Source organism: Zeus faber (assembly GCF_960531495.2).
Source record: "Zeus faber genome assembly, chromosome: 4".
NCBI classification, from domain to species: Eukaryota; Metazoa; Chordata; class Actinopteri; order Zeiformes; family Zeidae; genus Zeus; species Zeus faber.
Genome location: NC_137191.1, coordinates 8179432 through 8202107, shown reverse-complemented (window position 1 = coordinate 8202107; position 22676 = coordinate 8179432). Strand labels below are relative to the sequence as shown.

At 46.8% G+C, this 22676-nt stretch overlaps 1 protein-coding gene across 1 annotated transcript; it reads left to right on the top strand.

The window, feature by feature from the left end:
* Positions 1-1080: 1080 nt before the first annotated feature.
* krt222 (keratin 222) lies at positions 1081-21925 on the top strand (the record flags this gene model as incomplete). Its single annotated transcript, XM_079998912.1, has 11 exons — positions 1081-1281; positions 4630-4638; positions 7498-7580; positions 8486-8639; positions 11861-12013; positions 13102-13458; positions 15662-15787; positions 18121-18341; positions 19699-19919; positions 20542-20644; positions 21715-21925. The coding sequence occupies 11 exons, from the start codon at positions 1081-1083 to the stop codon at positions 21923-21925; spliced, it is 1839 nt and encodes a 612-aa protein (XP_079855038.1).
* Between the last annotated feature and the right edge of the window lie 751 nt (positions 21926-22676).

Genomic DNA, 22676 nt, shown 5'->3' with positions numbered 1-22676 from the left:
GTTCCAGACACCCAGACACAGACAAAGTCATCCTCTCAAAGAGGCCAAAACAATGAGCAAGAGGTGGGTAACTCTGTGCAAAGTTCAGTGTTACTAACCGAAGGGCAGATTGAACAAATATATTCCCTTTAGTCTTTATGAACACAAAGTGCAAGTGGACAGGGATATGGCTATTTCAAACCACACACACGCATCCACTCCCACACAATCACAAGTTCACACACACCCAAAGAGACAAACAATCAGCAGCCACACACAGGCTTACACAGATAGACTATACACACGCACTCACACAAACACATAAGTATGTTTAGGGCCCTTTGCTGGGTGTCCCTGAACATTCCCTCCATCACTGGTGTTGCTGCCTGTTTGAAAGCAGCTCAGTAATCCTGGATCAGTGAGTACAAAGGGCCTCTGAGCGCTGGTGATGTAAGCACTGTGTCCAGTGATTACCCCAGTGCTCTGGCAAATGCTGTTGTTGGGGGGATGTGGGACAGGGAAGGAGCATCCCTCCTGTCATGGCAGCACCCTCAATCTACTGACTGACACCAGCTAAGCGCAGCAGGCTGACCATAGTATAGTTCAACCCCATCCAATCTGTCGCAGGATCTTGCCAATGACCCGGTACTCAGTGGAAAGTCTGAAGCAATTCAGTGCAAAAGAATGTGGCTAATCTGTGTCCGTGGGGAGGTCTGGATTGGCTTGCTGTGACCAGGGACCACACTTCAGGACTTCTTGTTGCCTCACTGCGAAGTCAGAGAGCAGCACTGCCCAGAGCCTTGGAAGCCACGTGGCCAATGGTGAGTATCCCTGGGTAAACATTTACCCAGTCTACGCCTTCAGGGCTGTAATCTTTCTGTGGGACACAGTGTGCATGGCATAGTGCGGCTTGTAAAAGCTGTGACCTAAGTTTTCTGATTATGCATGCTGCAAGACACTTACTGTAAGCTTTTCAGTTGTGTTTCTTTTTGTGTATGTTTTTAGTCATCTTGGACCACAAATTGGCTTAAAATGTCTCTACCTTGCCATGGCTGACAGTATCATACATGTTTGCTGGGATGCCGGCACCCTTAGGTCTCTATGGATCTGATGGAGGACCATCAATGGACCATTCGGGGTCTCAATGCCCGGCTGAAGGGCTTCCTGGAGCAGGTGAACAGGCTACAGGAGGTGAACTGGCGGCTGGAAGGGCAGATATCTGATTGGGGTGTCAGGAACGCCCCACACTCCCGGGACTCATGGTACCAGCAGGAAAGAACTGTGAACGAGCTACGTTCTCAGGTGAGAGTCACATGCATTGCTTCTGTCAAGTGATCAGATTAGTAAGACCTTTCTGTTTAAGTCAGCCCTCTGTTTTACTGGAGGAAACTATTTGGCAGTATGTAGTTCTTGTGTCTTTTTGTCTGCGATTATTGGAACAAGAGTGCTGTGTATTACATTTTTAGTGTATTACAGTTCAGTTCATTTTTATTTTGATCACCTCTAACTAATGTCAAGAGAAAAAGCAAGAGAAACCATTATAAATTGTTCTGATCAAATAAAGGGAGAGCGAATACTTTTCAACATTATTTGCACCAAGTCAAGGCCATCCTGGTCTGACAGATAAAGGTAAACAGGTTCACGTCATGAAAGAGCAGGTGATTGAAGTCAAACAATAGACACGGCGGATGTTTTGGTTGTAAATAAAGAAAACAGTGAGTAAACTGTCAATAATGCCTTATCCAACAACTTCTGCATTTATTCCCCTTTAAAATATATTTTGTATAATTTTTGTTAGTCTATTTATTTATTTATTTATTTATTTATTTTTTATTATTATTATTATTATTATTATTATTATTATTATTATTATTATTATTATTTTATTATATTTAATCTATTGGAGAAGAAAGAAAGCCTGTTAGAATGCACAACATTTACACTTCACCACATGCATTTTTATGGTCAGTTGCAGTTGATAGACTGCATATTGTTCTTTGGGATTATTTGAAAGGAGTTGGATAAGTGCACAGAGACACATGTAATTACATTGGCGCAAAGGCCAACACCGTCAAAGACAAAGAAAGAATGCAGCCATGGCTGTATCATTGTTTCTTTCTTTTTTCACCGACTCAGACACACACACACACACACACACACACACACACACACACACACACACACACACACACACACACACACGCACACACACACTCAACACCCACACACACACACACACACATACACACAGGAATGTCCTCCCTTGTTAGTCTGAAGTAGATTCCTTTTTTTCCTTTTGATCTTACCTCTCCATGTTGGCTGGACCATGACTGAACTGTGGATTTATGCTTTTCTATGCTTCATTTTTATGTCAAAGGATTTACGCAACACATGCAGAAAAACAAAGTTCTAACTGTTCTTAAAATATTTAATATTTACTGAACTCCAGGAACCTTTTATTTTTTAGCTGTAGTATAAGAAACCCCTTTTTTTTATTATTGTGTTTTGTCATAATCTTTGCATAATCCATGGTGTGTCATTATTACATATTTAAATTGAAGATAGAAGAGCTGCCTTTAAAAGTCTTTGGTTTGTCATTGTTGTATTATGATTTGACCTAAATTGAATACCAAGATATAAATCGTTTGGGTTGTGCTACGACCCTGGTGTTACGAATGAAGAACCAGAGTTCTCCATGAGTCTCCAGAGAGCGCTACTGAATAAAGCTGAAAACCCCTTTAAACCAACAAAGTCTTAACTTGGCCCTGACAGGCTGTGATTGGGCCATTTGGACATCTATCATATGGCCTGCCCCCCAGTATTATATATACTGGGTGACCGCGTGTCATACGTCCTCTGACATATTATTCAGCACTTGAGCGAGCAAGGCAGTGAAGCCACCGGTGAGAACTGTCGTTCTTCATTCTTAAAACCAAGGTTATAGCACAACCCAAACGTATAACTTCATTTCAAACTCGAGTTTTTACTATGGCATATTGTATGCCAGGAGTATACAAGCCCCCAAAGGCAAAGACATAGACCCCATAGGTCCGGGAAGATCTTTCCAAGGACCAACTGGCAGATGTGACCTCAACCCCAATTCCATCATATAAGAACCCTTTCATAGGATGCAAAGGTAAATTATATCACCATCCCCCAGACCCAGTGCCATACTCGTGGGTGGGGATTCCACATACAGCTGAGGTTGTATCTCCTGATCGTGACCACTCTCAACCACATAGCATAACTCTGTATGCAGGCACCTGGCCACTGCCAAAACAGCCTGCACCAGTGCTGATGCCGTCATGTCGAGACTGCAGAATTTGGTGAACATGTGGGGTAGACCAAGAAACATCTCCGTGACCGAAACCCATCGTAACAACGCTGACGAGGGACCTCAGGTCTGCGAATCAAGTCTGTGTCGGCCACCAAGGTGCCACCAGAACTATTTCCACCATGTCCTCCCAGACCTTCCAGCACCTGCTGCAACAGTGGGAGGGGAGGGAATGCATACAAACTCGTCGTGACCAAATGGAGGGTCGTCGTGCCAAATGGAGTACCATAGAGGACAATGAAGTCAAGAGTCTCATGAAGCGAACAGATCCACCTCGGCTCAGCCGAATCAAAGCCAGATCATGTCCAAGACCAGCCGGTGAATGCGCCAATCCGACGCTTGCAGCCATCCCCTTGATAATAAGTCCACTCCCAGGTTCTGCCTGGCCTGAATGTGATATGCTGACAGGGAATAGAGGCCGGAATGGGCCCACAGCAGCGGACGCCACCCTGACGATTGATATAAGCAGTCGTCGCTGTGTTGTACAGCGGAACGTATCCGGACATGTGTCCACTCAACTGCACTGCAAAGTGTAACAGGGCCAACAGGACTGCCTCCAACTTGAACATATTGATGTGCCAGATCTCATGGGCCCCCCAGCGCATGATGACCATCCGGCCCTCGCAAACAGTGCCTCAGCCGTATTTGGAGGCATTGTTTTTTATCAACACCCGCAATGTCATTGGACCCAATTGTACCCCTTTCATGAGGTTGTCTGGGCCAACCGAAACCTCATGCTGTCTCGACGCTTCTGCGTAATAGTCAGTGCCTGGGAAAGGTCCCTGGATGGATGCACCCGCTGTTTTATAAACCAGCATTGTAGTGGTCTCATACTGAACAGACCCAGTGGGACTGTGGCTGGGAGCAGCTACCATCAAGCTCAGCAAGACCATAACCCGACGTGCCCTGGCGACCTTGCACAGGGACAGCATGCGAGCTGCAGTGACCACAGCCAAGCTCCTTGTTGGAGTCAGTCGTACATGCATCAACCATGAGTCCAGATTGAGACCCAAGTACACAGTGCACTGGGCTGGAACCAGAGCACTCTTTTTCTAATTCACCACAAAACCGAGGCTGCGGAGATGGTCGAGCAGCGCCCCTGTGTTGGAGTGTTCCGTCTCCTTGGACCCCGCTTTTATCAGGAGATCGTCCAGATATGACAGAACCTTTATTCCCTGCATGCGCAGAGGGGCAATAGCTGCCTCCACACAAATAGTGAATATTTTGGGGGCCAGAGAAGAGACCTAACAGGAGAACGCGAAACTCGAACGCTCTGCCTGAAAGACAAACCTCTGATATTTCCTGTGTCTTTCCAGAACGTGAAAGTAAGTAGCTTTCAAATCCACTAGCGTGAACCAGTCTCCCCTGTCTGATTGATTTGAACAGGTGATGGTTTGTAACATTCGAAGTGGGAGCTTTCTCAATTTTTGGATTTAAATTCTCAGGTCCAGAATTGGTCTCAGAGATGAGTTGTCTTTTTTTGGAATCAGGAAATATCTGCTGTAGAAGCCGCCATTTCTCTCTCTGTCCACGAGTGGTGCGCTACTCCAGCAAGGACTGAATTTTCCCTTCTAGGATGGAGGACGTTGAGTCCAAGACTTCCGTGTGTGTAACTCCAGCGAAAGTGCTGTACCCCGGGAGAACTGCAGCGCATAGCACTTTAAAATTGTCATCTCGAGCCAGGGAGAAACTGTGCGTGCGCATCTCCATACACTCATACACAAGTGGAGAGGCATCCTCTGGTTGGCTTACACCGACCAGACCAGGGTCTGCGGGGCAGTGAAACCAAACTTGTGTCAACACACATACACACACACACACACACACACACACACACACACACACACACACACACACACACACACACACACACACACACACACACACACACACATACATACATGCAGTCTCATCACAGGCACACACACACACACCACCAGAAACTGCTTTAAACACACCCCCAACACCCTCCTGGTTACTTCCCTCTCCTTTGCTCCCTCATTTACTGCCATAGCTTTGACAGGAAAAGGCCAGGTGCCCAATTGCTGCTCTGTTTTTCCATGTTCTGTACATGTTGTACATGATGTTTGTTTCAATGTTTATTTGTTTCACCTGTGGTAATTCTCCCCTGTTGGAGTAGTGGTTAGTTGTTTATAGACGAAAACATGGTAAGATAGTTCTCCAAAGTAGGGGATTGGTGGTGGTTCTGTGCTCTTGTGAACAGACAGGTCGTCCACAGGACTGAGTTATTGCAGCAGTTCTTGATGATTAAAGAATGAATAAAGAGTTGCATCGCAGTTTGAGAAGTTTAAACTCCACTTGCAGACTAACTCTGTCCTAGAAACAATGGCATACAAATGCTCTGTGTTGTATGTCCAGCATGCTGACAGCACAGGTTAAAAAAAATAAAAATCCAAATAATAAAAAATGTCAAATTAAAAATAAACAAATTAAGCCACAATATCTGGGCAGGGAGGCTATTTTCGTTTCAGGCCATGACGCTCATGTTCCTGATGGACAGGTGGCCTCAATAAACACACTTGGAAAACACACTGGAGGCAGGGAGGGGGAAGACTGTGTATGTTTTTTATGTACATTTACCGCACGCTTTCGCTGGCACGGGAATTTGTACAGCGAAATGTCTGTTTCGTGTAAAACCTAGAGGTCGAGCCGACGGTCCAGGGGCACACATCCCCTCTCTGTAGCCGCTCAGGTCCTCCACACCTTTCTGCCCCTCACCGCCTGCGGCTCTTGGTGACAATGGAAAGGATTCCTGTTCACCTCCCTTATCCTGTCAGCGGGGGGAGGCTGGAACGTCTCTTGGGCCAAAGGAGGTCTGCTCTGTGCTCACGACATCCTTGGGGGCTGTCAGGATCCCGACTGATGAGCCGGGGTTCTGCCAGGGTTCAAAGTGCGGGGACCGGGTCAGGGCATGAAGCTCTTCAATGCTACCGACTCCTTCTGCCTTCACCCTACACGCCTTGTACGGCAACTTAGGCCTTTCAGCGGTGAGGAAGGGGCACAGCTGGGCAGCTACCGATTCCTCCAGGGGGGTGCATAGCCAGGTATCCCAGATCTGGTTCAGTGTCCAGGGTCAACCACTGGCTGAACGCTTGGATGGGGGAGCGCGTCTTCTGGGTAGCGTCCCAAGACGACCTTACCTTCTTCGTGAAATCTTCCAGCACTGGGTGGGGACACAGGCAGGGGGTCCAATCCCCCAGCCAATCCCATCCTGTCAGGGCCAAGTTGAGACTTGGTTTGTTTAAACGGGTGGAGCTGTCTGGAGACAGTTTAAGGCATAGTTAGAACTCGAGTTTGAAATGTTACTAGTTAAATTACCCCATAAGTATTGTCAGAAAACTTGGTTACAATTTAGACGTGAACTGATGGGAGTTTTTCTGCCATGAGACAGAACTGCTATTTTGGTAACTTGATGCCAAATAACAAATGATTGATTGTAATCTTTTAATCCCTGCTGCCACAAAAAGGAGATCAAAAGTGTTGTTTTGCTTGATGTTCATTTTCTATGTATGAACATTTACTACAACCCACCATGGGTATTTAGACATAGAACGTTTGACACTTTCTGGCTTTATTGTGAACCTTTTCAAAGGTTAAGATTCAAAGACAGGTACGCCAAGCACATAATGTTTTAAAACAAAAACAAAATAAGCTCAGAAGAGGATAAGAGACAAAGACGCATAAAAGAAAATCAGGGAAATACCAGAAGAGAGTAATACAGCCAGGGCAATTATATCTTTTGAAAAGACGTGTTAAGGTCAAATGTTTAACTGTGCAGTTCTGAACCCTATAACCCATTTGACAACCGCCTCGGGGTAAATAAAAGGACAGGTGTTGTGGAAATTGAACAAGCTTGAGCAAGCATAATATTACACCATGAAACCATAATTTCATCCATCCAAAGCAAGGACTGCATACAGTTGTTCTTGTTCTGTTTAACATTTTAATTCCTTGTTATCACTAGAGAAAAAAAGACTGTGAAAAGGTTAAACTGTTCTACTTTAATCGGCCTCACCCAGATGCCATCCAGCCCAACCCAACTATGGCAACAGACTTCTGTTATCTGATGTTAAACAGTTCTGATAGCTTAATCATTAATTACAGGTGAATGTTTGTCAAACCTGCTCTGTCTTTATACCTTCTGCTGTTTGCCTTCCCGTCAGGTTGGCAAACTTCTGATGGAGAACGCCCAACTGGCACTGCAGTCTGACAACATGAAGTCCAGGGCTGCCCTCATCCAGGCCAGGTCAGTGGGATCAGGCTCTTGTTTAAAACCTAAAAACCCCAAAGCTACTACTGTTTCTCCTGGGGGCTGGTTACTCACTATTCTGGATATTTGCACTGGCCCACATGACCATTATATTCATTCAGTACAAATTACTAAGCAACATGAGAATATCAAACTAGATTCACTTTTTCCCCCATCACTGCAAAGTAAAGCGCTATGACATCTATCACACTATAAGACTCAAAGTGTTTAATCTAAAGAATCTTTAACGAAGTACAATTGCCACCAATTTACAGTCAATTCAAGACATTACTAAGTCTAATGGTGTCTGAGCCATTTGATAACAATCATATACCTTTTTTTTTCCCTCCACTGCTGCAATGCTTAGTCAGTGATCTGTTACCTAACCTGGGCCAATTCCCCGCTCTGGTGGGCCAACCTGGATGCACATCCAGGCTTTGTGCTGCGTTTGCACTTTCCTTCGTGTATTGATGTGGAGTGACACACAGGCCCCCTCCTGTTGAGAGGTCCATTAAACCCTGGAGGGCGTGGGCGACACGCTGCAGCTCTAAATAAATACACCTTTTCTATTAATAGATCCACCCAGGGTCAGCTGACAGTCCAGACCTGTCTGTGCAAGGATCTATGAGTTGCACTTGATGATGAGGAGGATGAGAAGGATGATGAGGGTTACTGCTTCCTGCACAGATTGATGCGCTTTGTTTATATATAAAGTGCTGCATTCTGGGTTGACAGGCGGGCTATAATTATTTATGGGTAAGGTTATTTGGGGTTGTGCCACTGTTATCTCCCTATGAAGATGATGCTTACCATGGCATTTCCCGCAAGTCACTATTAATGGCTCAACACTGACGCTGTGTCAAGTGGAGTAACCGATACCAGCTTGCCAAACGATACTACAGGTGTGCAACGGAGGAGCATCAGACGAAACGTCTGGAGCAGCAGGTGGCGCTGATCAGGGCATCCAAGAAAAATGCAGAAGATACCAACATCAAGCTGGAGGCCGACTTGCGCCACTCCATGACTGAACTACAGGAGATGAACCGGGAATTTCAGGTCAATAATCTCCATGACCCGTCTTACTGCCTGTGTTTCTATCTGTTCCAGCTGTTACTGCGTGTCTGTCTGTGAGCCTTCTTGCCCACCCAATCATTCTGACGCAGCTCATGTATGCTGATGATATTACCCTATTCATGTATGTTTAAACAAATTACTGCAATAGGCCCCGAGCGTACCCAAGACAGCTTTGTCAGGGCCAGGGTACCACTCTTTTCCAGTTTTACAGTCACGTAATAAGTGTCTGTCCTTTGAAGACTTTGGAAAGTAGCATCCTCCATGTACCATCCTCGCTGATAGTGAAATTACATTTCAAGTCAAGTCAAAGTCAAGTCACAGTGTTTATTGTCATATGCACAGTTAAAAACAAGCTTCCCTGTACAATGAAATTCTTTCTTTGCCTTGCACGCTGCATGCCATTTGAAACGGAATAAATAAAATTGATAAATAAGATATCAGGAGAGATTAAGAAACTTTTAAATATCTAAAAAACGCAATATACAATATACAGTATCAGGTGATTAAATATCTGTGCAAAATGTATATGCCAGACAGTGGATGAATATCTGTGAGTGTGTATATGTGTGTCTGCGTGTGTATGGATCTGTATGTGCTTCCTGTATGGTGAGACGGGTTTGGGTGGGGTCAGGGCCGGTGGATTAGATCTATCGATCTGTCTGATGGCAAGGATAAAAAACCCTCAGCCTAGAGGGTCCTGTGGTGGGCGTTCAGATTCCTTTCAGGGACTCTTTCAGGGAGTCTTTTGATTGAGTTCACAAGAAAGATTCGTTCACTGATTCGTTCTCCGATTCGCCAACGATTTCCAATGACTCCGATGTTCGCCAACGACTCGTTCTTGCAGTGGATTAGTTCGGTGAGTCCTCCCTGTAGCCAAGTCCGGGCAGGAAGTCTGCCCCGGTATAACGATGTTAAAACAAGTTTCCTGCAGTAGCTTTTGCTGGAAGGCGGCGACTCGAAAAACAAATCGTTTTGGGGGAGGATTCAGGTCATTTCGGCGCTTAAAAGATTTGGTCAAAAAGAACGAATCATTCGCCAACCCATACTATCCTGCATTTCACACTTCTGTACCTCCTGCCAGAGGGCATAAGTGTGAAAAACCTGTGTCGGGCGTGGGCAGAGTTTTTGATGCTGCTGGCTCTTCTGTGGACTCTGGTAGATGTCCTGCAGAGCTGGTAGGGGCGCCATGACGATCTTCTCAGCAGTTTTTATCACTCTCTTCAGGCATTTGCGGTGCATGGCGGGGCTGTTCCCATATCGCACAGCAGCTGGTCAAGATGCAATCTAAGATGCAACTGCAGCAGCTGCTGAGAATCCTCGGTGACAATGCCGGATTTGCGCAGTCTCCTTAGCAAGTACACATTGACCAGCTGGGTGACGTTACATGTTGAGGTGAGGTCATCAAGGATGCGGACACCCAGGACTTTAAAGCTGCTGACCTTCTTCACCTTAAACTCATGGATTGTCAGCGGCCAATGAGCTCTCCTCTCCTTCCTAATGCCGATTATCATCTCCTTGGTCTTATCAGTGTTGAGAGAAAGGTTGTTGTTGTTATCGCACAATGTCACCAGACTTGCCAACTCTCTCCCGTATGCCATTTTGTCACCCCCAGTGATCAGACCGGTTACTGTGGTATTGTCAGCAAATTTCAGGATAGTCTTGTCCTCTTGTGAGGCGACGTGGTCATAGGTGAATAGTGTGTAGAGCATGGGGCTGAGGACACATCCTTGTGGGTTGCCACGCTTCATCATCACATTGTTTGAGGTTAGATTTCCAATTATGACAGATAGTGGTCTGCCAGTGAGGAAATGAAACAGCCAGTCTTATAGTGTGGGGTTCAGGGGAAGGTTGTACAGTTTGTTTGTGAGTTTGTGGGGGAGACTGTGTTAAAGGCTGAGCTATAATCAATGAAGAGCATTCTGATGTAGGTGTCTTTGTTTCCAAGGTGGGAGAGGGCTATGTGCAGAGCTGCAGAGATAGAATCCTCAATGGATCTGTTAGGGCGGTATGCATACTGTTGGGGGTCCAGTGACTCAGGTGTATTACTCTGGAGGTGGGCCAGAACAACTCTCTCAAATGATTGGAGTGAGTGCAACTGGCCTGTAGTCATTCAGACAAGTGACTGGCCTCCTTTTACGGACTGGTATGATGGTGGTTTTAAAGCAGGTTGGGATTCAAGATTCAAGATTCAAGATTCAAGATTTTTATTTGTCACATACATATACATACTTCCATACATATATGCAGTGAGTGGGAGTGTGGCCTGTGAAATTGACAGGTTAAAGATGGCGGTGAAAACATTAGCCAGTTCTGTAGAACATGTCTAGAGGGCCCGCCTGTGGATATTATCTGGGCCTGCTGCCTTGCGAGGTTTAATTCTCCTCAGGACCCTGTGTACATCAGCTGATGAGCTAAACAAACTCCTCCAACTTTAAACGGGGTAACCTCCAGTCAGTGGGGGTTCTTGCCTCGTCTGAGTGTGTGGTTATCTCCGTGGTGTTGCCCTTATAGTCCGTGATCTGTTGTAGGCCTTGCCACATGTGCCCGGAACCAGCAGTGGAGTAGTAACCCTCCAGCTTCTGTTTGTGTTACAGCTCTTCCTCTCTGATTGTTTTCTTCGGTCTGTACTTTGCTGTTTCGTGCTCCACCTTATTGCCCGTCCAGGGCTTCTGGTTTGGATATTTTGTGAGCTGTAAGGTGGGTACTATTCACACATTGTCTCACATGCGGCATACTCCTCTATGTTTATAGAAGGGTCCTCCTCCTCCTCATCCCAGTCTGTGCGTGCAACACAGTCCTGCAGAACACTTACAGTATCCGGGAACGTTTTTGTACTTGTTTACTCACAGGGTTAGTCTGCTTGATAGTTTGTCTGTGGGTTCAGTACAGGAACAGAGAGATGCGTTCTGAGAGTACAAAGAGGTGGCGGGGGAGGGGCAGCTTAGTAGGCATCCCGGGGGTTGCAGTACACATGATCCACAGTATTCTTGTCTCTCGTGGGGATATCCACGTGCTGATATTGCAATAGTTGAAGTCTCCCGCGACGATGAAACCAGCATTGGGGTGAGCGACATCCCGAGCGCTGAGGACATCACTGAGTAAACCGAGCGCTGCTGATGTGTGAGACAGAAGACAATGTTTGTGTACATGTCTGCACGTCTCCGCACTACGCGTTGCTCGCAAAAAGGCACGCGCCTCCCCAGAGGCAGCGGTACGATCTCCTCGGTGAACGGAGGTGTGGCCGCATCGCCGAGTCCGGCACCCTGGCCGACAGCCATGTCTCTGGGAGTACGAGGGCGCAGCAGCCTCCGCATTCGAGAGCGGAGCTCCACGGGGGGGGCTCCATCTTGTTCCAAGTCAGGGAGAATTCGAGAATTTCGCACGACTCACATACAAACTGTGCATGCATTAGACTGTAAAACTTAGTTGTTCTGTTGCTCCTCATGCAAATTGAAGATACATGTTGTCGCCGGAGTGTGCGTTTCAGGAGGATCATCCCGAGAGAATGAGCGAGGGAGCGAGGGAGGGAGCGATAACAGCAGTTTGGAAGCGGTTCCTCCTTATTGGCCCGTTAGTGCAGAGAACGCTTACCCAACACTCGACCCTGTCGCCCGGACCGGCTGCGTTTCACCATCCGACTTCAGTCATCACTTCGCTCCTACTCCACCCCTCCTTCCCTCCCTCCCTCCCTCCTTTTTGGCGTCTTGCCTCCATCTCTCCCCAGTTTCCTCTCCTTCCCCTGTCCCTCACCATCTTCCTTATCTTTCGTGCTGAGTAACACCTCCCATCTCTCTCTCTCTCTCTCTCCTTCTCTCTCTCTCTCCCTCCCTCTCCCTCTCCCTCTCTCTCTATCTATATCTTTCTTTGTTTTAGTACTCTGCATTGCGTGTGTTCCCTCTTACACTTTGTCAGTGTATTCTCTGTCTCCCCCACCTCCACATGTCCGAGCCCTCTATTATCTATCTATCTATCTATCTATCTATCTATCTATCTATCTATCTATCTATCCATCTATCTATCTTCCCCTCCGTCTTTCTTATCATTACTGGTGTGCTGAAAGGGAGATTTTCACCAACCACCCTTTAAATGTGGCCTCACCTCCCACATTCCCGTCTCGTATCGGAGCCTCGATTTTGTCTTTCTTTCTCTCTTTCTATCGCTTACTCCTCACATGCACGCTATCTGTCATGCTCACCCACACTTTCTCCCCATGTCTCCACCCCTCCCCCCCCCTCTCCCCCTCTCCCCCATTCTCTCTCTCTCTGTTGTCCCTCTCCCTCTCACCCTCTCGCTTCTCCTCCCTCACTCTCTCGCTCTCTCTTTCCCACTCCCTCCTCCCCCCCGCTCCCCTCCCTCTCTATGTCTCCATCTCCCTTAACCCCCATCCCCTCCCACCCTCCCTCCCTCCCTCGCTCCCTCCCTCCGTCTGGTTGGCTGTCTGCAGGCAGCCTGGGCTCTGCAGCGCCAGCGGGCCGGCTCTTGTGATGCTCTGCTAGTGACGGCCACAGCAGCAGGGGAGGAGGAGGAGGAGGAGAAGAATGGCACAGGGATGGAGCTCGCTCAGCTCCTCCACCAAATCAGAGCGCAGTGCGACCACGCCGGACCCCCGGGCCCGGGACGGGGGGAGGGACGTTCCGGCCCGGGCACCATCTCAACTCCGGTCCCAGGCTCGGTCGGGCCTAGTCGATCCGGACCCAGAGCTGGAGCTGGAGCTGGAGCTGGAGCTGGAGCTGGAGCTGGAGCTGGAGGTGCAGCAGCAGCAGCAGCAGCAGCTCAAACTAATGGAGGAACTCTCAGCGAGGTACGCAGATTCTCATCACATCTGCCGCTGTTTTATTTCTTACTCCTCCCCTCCGCTCCTCTCTTCACTGATTCCTTTTCCATGTTTCCATCCCTTCGTTATGCCGTCCTGGCCTGGTGCCAGCAAGACACACCCAAGAGGGGCGTGAGGGGTGTGTGCTCGGCCTGACTCACAAGGCTTGTGTATGTTGACTGTGGTTGAAGAAGCCTGAGGCGCAGAAGTCATTGTGTGTCTCCCTGTGTCTGTGTAGAGTGTTTTGGAGTGTGTGTGTGTGTGTGTGTGTGTGTGTGTGTGTGTGTGTGTGTGTGTGTGTGTGTGTGTGTGTGTGTGTGTGTGTGTAGGCGTGTGTGTGTGTGTGTGTGTGGGTGTGTGTGTGTGTGTGTGACTATGAGTGAGTTTTTACACACACACACACACACACACGCACACACAAACATACACACACACACACACATACACGCACACACACACCTACACACACACACGCTGATATTTTTTCTCTCACAGGCTCTCGTCTTTTATTATATTTGGTGACGCCAAAGGCAGTTTGACGTATATTTACAGTAGCATGGTTGTATCCTCCTAAGCTCCTAAGCTCCTAAGCTCCTAAGTCATAAACCACAACGGTATGCATGTAAATTTCAAAATAAATTGATGGATGGAAGGTAATGCCGCTGACGGTGCCTGCTACCCTCCGAGGGTTACACATCCTTCACGTTATTTTCACGGTTGTTTTAACTTCATATTAATTGGGCTGTGGTTAAAAGGACCTATTTTTTGGTTTGTAAAACATGGTCTTTTCATGACTTTGATCCGCCTGTGAGGACAAAGTGCTTTCATGAAGGACCGTTTTTTGAGCTTCAGCGAATTTATGGAGCGGTGCTTCTTTATTTAAAAAAATAAGGCGGTGTAAAATAACCCGTCACGGTGAACAAAATGAACACTGTATCCCTAGTGATGTCATCAAGGCGGCATTGCATCCACGCAGCATCTTCAGCGATTTATTTCCATAAATAACTAAATCGGAAATTGTGTATTTTTGGAGCTGACAGTAGGCCTGTTCTTAGAGATTGAAGATTTTTCGGGTTTGGCCTCGGCACTCAAGTGATGATTTAGATCTGAAATCAGGATCCACAGAGCTCGATTATCAGATACAAGAAAAGAAAAGAGAAACGGAGAATGAGTTACTCATTACATTCATCAAGGAGATGGAGGGCTGGCCGCGTCGCCGTTTTGACGACCCCTGCCGCTTCGCCGCACAAGTCGTGGGATTGAGAAAGTGAAAGTGTGTGTGTGTTAGTGTGAGACGTTCGCCTACAAGGTGTGTCTGCATGCCTGTGTGTGTGAGGTGGCACCCACACACACCTTTGTTCTCTTTAAATGCAACCTCTGCTGCCATCACATATTGGCAATGTCTCAAACCACAGAACTGATCATAGAAAGATACTTGGGATGGGTAGTAAGAAATACTTTTTTTTGCCACTACTATTTTGTCAATTTTTGGTCAGAAATGGAATTCATAATGAAAAGAAGAAACAGAATCTTACTTGTAATGACATTGGAGCCAAGGAAGCACCAATGGAAGGTCTATCGGCGTGTTCGGGACGTCAACACTCAAGCTTCCTTTTGGCAGCAACACACCCAAATGTGCCTTATCAACGCCGTCCTCTGTCAAGAGTCCTACGTAGGGTATAGATACCGACGTTTTAGTCATCATACATTATCGTCTGCCGCTACAACAACAAAAATGTTTTACCGAGTACTAACAATTAGTTCATGAATAACTATAGAACAATTATTATTTATGTGAATGATATGAATATAAATATGTGTTAGTCCATCATTAATAATCGAATCATTTAAAGTTTGTGCATTATCACATCCATTTAATGAGAAATGCTTGTTTTGCTTATTTATGTCGGGGTTGACTATGGTTGTGTTTATTTTTACGTCAACTGCTCCATCATAGGATTTCTGAGCATTTCACTCCAACACACGTTTCCTTCCTTTTTCGACACAGATTTCCTTTGGTGATATCCGATGAGGTCCCGCTCAACATCATATATTTATAATAACGTGAAAATCGTCCAGCAATAGTTTAAGATATGTGTTTTATGCCTGAGATATGTGATAAGTGCCTGAAGTTGTTCTTTGTTTATTTTTCTTTTTTTTCGCGTGCCGCTGCGGTGCTTCTCCCCTCCAGGAGGAGGCAGCGTGGGCGCAGGTGAACCTTGGCGGAGCGTCGCTAAGGGAGGCCCGGACGGAGCTCGCCGAGGCCCGGAAGCAGTGGCACTCGCTGCAGGTGGAGATCGAGACCCTCCACGCCATGGTAGGAGCCACTGGACTCCCACACACGTAGGGGTTGCACGTTTGTGGCCAAAAAAAAAAAAACAAATGGCCCACAGCCTCTGAGCAAAACAAATTAACGCCCTGAATCGCAGATTTCATCCACAAGGGCAATTGTGAGTGCATAGTAATAGTGCATTGGGCATAAAATACATCATACAAAAGCAAAGAAGGATAAAGCATATACATTAAAAAAGCTAAAAGTTTATAGTGCAGTTCATTTTTTTTTTAACAATTTCAAACAGCTCTATCCGAGTGCACCCATTTCACACTGCCAGGCCTCTTTCTAGCCAAAAAAGAGGGACGCACCGTGCAACACTAATGACTTTTAAGGACTCTTGCACAACTGACATATTTCACGATGGCGCAATATGTCAGTTGTGTGTAAATGCCAAACATAAGCGATAGAAAAGGTCATTTCCGCATTGAAAGTGTCAGCCGGACGGCTTCTTCTCCGCACTGTGCTCGCCAACAAGACGCTCACTGCTGCAACTCGGGGTTGCAAGATAAAATTGCAGTAATTGGGTTGTGGTTAGCAAGGGAGGTTCTAAAAACGATTCAAATAAAATTAACTAAAATAAATAAATGCTTGCATCCAGGTAAAAGTTGTATATCTGAAATAAATAAATAAATAATATTCACATACACAATCAAAATGCCTTGTTAGTCCCAGTTAGATGTATTGACTTTTATTATTCTTATTTTAAGGTATTGGGTGGGCTTGCATCGCCACGGTGAAGGCCGAAAGGTCAAATTGGTGTCACGAACAACAAAAGCAGCATTAAAAAAAACACTTGCAATGGGGAAAAGTGTTTTTTTTAGCATTTTACAAACGGTTTGGAAAAAGCGCACGCATTGGACTTATTTGGAAAGCGATGGGAAAGGTAAGTCGGTGAATGCTCATCGTTTCCCTCTTTTGCTGTCGTCGTGGAGATTATCTTCACGGCATGTTCAGTAAAAATACAGACCAAAAAATCGTATCTGATGTGGTGGCAGAAAAAAAGTGATCGACAGTAAAAACACCGACGTTCACGTGCACACAACACTTCCGAACCAAAGCATCATCCATTCCATCCTCTGATTCTGAACACTGTATACACACAGACTACACTCTCGGGTCGTCTTACGGGGATCTTTACTCCATTATCCATCGTCTCCTCCACCATCTCCACCTATCGCTCATCCATCCATCCAGCCATTCGCAATGAAATGAGTGAAGAATGGCCCTTCTCCCAAATTGCTTTCGTGAGAAGGACCACATCAAACTCCCTGCCCGTGGCGTCTGATTGGTAAATGATGAGCGGTAACGCTGCCAGGTCAGATGCTTTTCGATCTAATAGCTTGTGTAGCTGTACACCGCTTAAGATCCAAGTGTCCATTAAGGTATCCTTCCATTTTACGCTTTGAATTCGCGAGTGTGTAACAAGGTGCCTTCCACGCGGCTTGTTGTCGCGGTTAATGGAGGAAAAGTTTGTCTCTTTTCGGAAGGTCCCGCTCTTCACGAGCTACTCAGTAAAAAGCCTTTCATCCATTGTTGGTCCAGTTGGTACAATGAGATGGGAAGCTTGACCCATTCCCCAAGAATAAAAACTGATAATGTTTTTTGTATTACTTTATTAATTACTAGGAACATACATCATTCAAACTTTCCATAAACAGACCTGATCTAACCAACACACCAAACCATCCAATAATCATGTGTTACCTGTTCCTGGTAATAATGTGAAGGGAGGACACCCGGCGTAAGGCCGGTTGTGCTCAAACAAAGTAACGGACTTGTATATAATAGATATTGATTCTTTATCTATATTATATATATTCTTAATCTGTATCCGTTTATTCTGCATTTGAATGACGATGTGTGACTGAATAATCATTTTGAGTCTACTTGGCTTCCCCCTGCGCTCATTCAAGAATGGCTTGTTCCGATGAAGGGTGGCGGCCAGCAGTGTGTTTAACAAGCTCGTTCTGCTTGTCAAGAGATGGTTGTGTGTACAGCTTTCTTTCCGGTTTTTGTGATTGTTGCAAAACAAACTTAAAGGGCGACTTTGACACATTTATTTGGTAAATAAATTGGGGGATCTTTTCCCTCCAACCTCTGTGTATGTCCTCCAGTCATTTCTACCGCCACACTGACCACACCATGCCTCAACAGTAGGGTTGCCCCGCCAGGAATTCTGACAAGAATCATTTAATTCCGTCCAAATTATTCATTTTGGAGGAATGCAACGTGTAAATCATTCATACTGAATATGAATCCCGATCAGTCATATTGTGAAGACAGACCCTAACCTTATCGCCCCCCTCCCGGTCCAGGAGAAGGGCCTGGAGACGTCCCTGCAGCACTCCCAGCGGCTCTACTCGTCCCAGCTCCAGGACCTGTCCCAGGTAATCGCCGGGCTGGAGGCCGAGCTGCAGCAGGTCCGCACGGGGCTGGACGCCCAGCGCCAGCGCCACAGGACGCTGCTCAACACCAAGATGAGGCTGGAGCGCGAGATCGCCACCTACAGGCGGCTGCTGGAGCGCGAGGAAGGCAGGCGAGGACGGGGACGGGGCCGGGGCCGGGGCCAGGGAGGGGGGGGGGGAAAACCTGGAATGGACTAGCGCGGTTTTATGTTTTAAAACATTATGTTTGTATGTGAGGATGTGCAGACCCTCAGGTAAAGTACAATTCTTGGTTGTGTGAGAACTTATGTACGTGCCTGTGCCAGATATTAAAAAAATAACAAACTCACAGGGTTTACTTCACCGCAGAAGAAACGGTAACACACGAAACTGAACCGAAGAAAAACTTGTTTCATTCAGTCCTGTCGGAAAAAAATTAAAGTGTTTAATGACGGCTGTTTAATGACGATCTGAGAGGAGGAACTGACATTGAAGCGCTTTCTGTCATAATTGCTCCAGGTTTTCACTTTTCCTCCTTCAGATGGAACTGATTTTCATCCGCCGGCAGCTTCGCCCTCAAAGCACCAGCCAAATTTTACCCGCGCCATCTGGACTTGTACAAACTACCCGCAATTGTGTCATAATAACCGGTGGAAACAGATTAACGTTCTGGTCCAGGGCCAGCCAAATGGATTCACAACAGTTATTCAGAATTCACCATAAAATCATCATGTTCAGCCTTGTTGGAAACCTTCGCAGTATTTGCGTCGCCATCGTTTAGTCTTCAAGTCCTGCCGTGTCCCACGCGCCCTGTGTTGACCGAGGAGCGTCCCCGCCCACTGCCGAGACATTATTTTTTGCATATCAGAAGCTTAATACCTTCATATGCATCCGCATGATTCTGACTCTACACTGTCTGGCGCTGACGGATTAGCCGAATGGGAACGCCAGAAGGGCCGTCAGATCTCACGCTTCTTACGTCAACATTTGGGTGGGGTTGGTGTGGGCTCTGAAAATAGGTGCCTGTCTGTTGCAAATGCCAGACTTTTTTTCAGTTTCAGGGAAATCGTTGTAACAAGCTGATTGATGATGAATGTGTAGCCGCCGCCTCTGGATCTGTCGCTCCTCATTTATTTGAGTTGAAACATATTCGTTCGGAGAGAGAGAGAGATGGAATAAATCCTGCGGTAGTGATGGTGCTAGGAGACCATGTGACGCTCAGATGTCGTTTTTAAATGTATTTAATACATTGTTATGAATTAAATGTTGTATTCATCCTGTATAGTATATCCATCTCTAGTTATATTCATACACACAGCCCTAGCAGCCACACTGCCACTTCACCCCGCTGTTGCCTTATCAAACTTATCTTATCCTGTGCATAGGAACACATTTTGTATATTCTGGTATTTTTATATTTGCAGATTTCTATTTTTAATTTGAGGCTATTTTTGTTTATTCGGCTTTTCTTGGATTGTTGTTTCTGAATTAACGCGCTCGTCCTGGCAGGTACCTGAGCGGGGGTGCGCAGCCGGTGGGGCTGCAGCTGTGGCGCGGTTCCCAGGCGGAACCCGGGGAGAACGGGCTGGAGAACGAGCCCAGCGACCCCACCCTCACACCGGATGAACCCGGGTCGGAGCCGCTGCCCAATGTCCCCCCGCTCCACCCGGACCACGGGCGGAGCAAGAGCTCCAACCTGCACCGGCAGCAGAGTCTGGTCATACTGACAGGTAGGAGACAAACACACACACACACACACACACACACACAAATCCACCACACAATTTCTACAAGTCTATCTGTCCATCTATCTGTCCATCTATCTCTCTGTCTGTCTGTCTATCTGTCTGTCTATCTGTCTGTCTGTCTGTCTGTCTGTCTGTCTGTCTGTCTGTCTGTCGGTCTGTCCACTGAGGACGAGCTGTATACAACATACAGTATATAGCAAAGTTTGGTGGTACTAACAGGGATGCCACAAACCAGTGGGGGCCAACGTGCAGCCCGAGGGCCACGTATGATCTGTAGACCCCGGTGCCCGCCAACAGATGATGAAGAAATTTGGATTCATTCTAAAATGAATAACTGCTTTTCTTTTTTTTCTTCATGATTTTCTTTTATCATATTGGTCAAATCATTTCATTAAATATTTAGCTTTTGTACCAGTTTGGGATACTTAGGGCTCTGATGCCACACGGTGTTCACACACACACACGCACACGCACGCACGCACGCACGCACGCACGCACGCACGCACGCACCCACACACACACACACACACACACACACACACACACACACACACACACACACACACACACATCCACATATCTGCCATAATTTTGTCCTGTTTAGAACCGGAGCAAGACAGCGAGCTGCAGATCTCCATGGTGAAGACCCAGGAGATCCTTCAAGGCAACGTGGTGCGGGAGAGCGCGGAGGGCCACGGCACCGTGGAGTGAGTCTCTGTCATATTATTCAAATGGTTAATTGCCAATGCCATTGTCGTTTACAACGTGATGTTCAAAGTGCTTGCCGACGAGCGGCAATTCTTCACTCGTTCTCGGTGCGTCACGTGCCGTGAAAAAGTCGTTTAGCCGCATTTCCTGTCAACGATGCATCCTGGGAATTCCTTTGCTTGTTTTGGGCGTTGTCTGGTTCCTCCCCGGCTCCTTGATGTGAAGGTGAATGCCTCATGGCGTGGCGCCCGTCTCCTCTATCAGACACGGGCGGAATTTTTTTGGTGCAAATTATCACATCTTTAAAACAAGGTGTGTGGTATGCGTGTTGTGTGTGTGTGTGTGTGTGTGTGTGTGTGTGTGTGTGTGTGTGTGTGTGTGTGTGTGTGTGTGTGTGTGTGTGTGTGTGTGTGTGTGTGTGTGTGTGTGTGTGTGTGTGTGTGTGTCCCGCCCGCTCACACAGACACAGACACAGACACAGACACAGACACAGACACACACACACACACAGACACAGACACACACACACACGCAAACCAGTTGTTATGCCAGCCGGCAGGGCACGGCAGGGGAAATACTTTCATGTCAGAACCTGACATATTTTCAGCCTTTCACTTTCTTATAAGCATAATTATGCCAATTCTCAGGTAATCAAGCACATGAATCTTTGTTTGCCGGTTAGGAATGACTAAAAGAATGTGCTCGAGAGAAGTAATGCCATTGCCAGTAAAATTATACAACGTTTCTACCAATAAAAGCAGACAAGGTCCCAGACTGATTCCATGTCCTGGCTTGGCTAAAACATGAGGGTAAAGAAAACTTCTGCGCAGGATTATTTTTAAGGTATTACGTTCTCTTATGCTATTTCATTGAACGGCCCGAATCCAATTCCGGCAAATGTGTCCTGCATATCTATCACTGCAGCAGCCACAAAACACATTACAGCCCCATTACAAAACAAGCGATGTCATCATCATACTACGTGTCATATTTAGGGCAGACATCTTGGCGTCACGCGCGTCGATTAAACCCCCGCGTTTAAACGCTCCCCGTTCCCCCCTTTCCCCAGGACGGAGAAGATCGACCAGGTGATCAAGCAGTGGGAGGGCTCCTTCTTCAAGGGGAATCCCAAGCTGCGCAAGAAGTCGGTGTCGCTGCGCTTCGACCTGCACATGGCGGCGGCGGACGAGGGCTGCGCCCAGACCAAGCAGGACAGCCTCCCCGACGTGGAGGTGCGGCTGGTGATGAAGAGGTCCCGCAGCATCCCCGCCATCACCTAGTGGATCCGGGGGGGGGGGGGGGGGGGTAGAGCGAAAACGAAAGCACTCGCAGAATGTCTTTGACCACAGTTTTATGCCGAAAGTCCGTTTAGAGAATCACTGGTCAATCGCACATTTCATGTCTCTGACTCTGTATCCGCCGGCTGTTAAAACCGAGAAGAAACTAAGCAACACACAGTGGCATCGGTATCAGCATAAGTATTCTTTATCTGGCTTTTCTGCTTTTCCCGCTGGGCCGCTTATTCAAGCACCTTTTTGATTTGGAGCATTCCTTTCGGCTCCTGCAGCTCACTCTGTGATCATATTTATATATCATCTTTATTTGTCAGAATAAAAGTTGCTGCTGTATCAGTAAAAACAAAACCAAGGTTAAGGAAGAAAACAGTAACGCTGTGATCATAATAAAGAAAGGAAAAGGAGATTCATATAAATAAGAAATTCTACGTATCCATCGCGATAAACTACTACGACTGAATTCCGCTTTATTTTTGCAGAAGAGTGCAGATATCAGCTGAATGGATGTATCGTCTCACAGAACAGTCACCCTGATGTGAACTACCTGTGTGTGTGTGTGTGTGTGTGTGTGTGTGTGTGTGTGTGTGTGTGTGTGTGTGTGTGTGTGTGTGTGTGTGTGTGTGAGTGCATTAGTGTGTTAATGCGTGTGTACACGTGTGTGTGTGTGTGTGTGTGTGTGTGAGTGCATTAATGCGTGTGTACACGTGTGTGTGTGTGTGTGTGTGTGTGTGTGTGT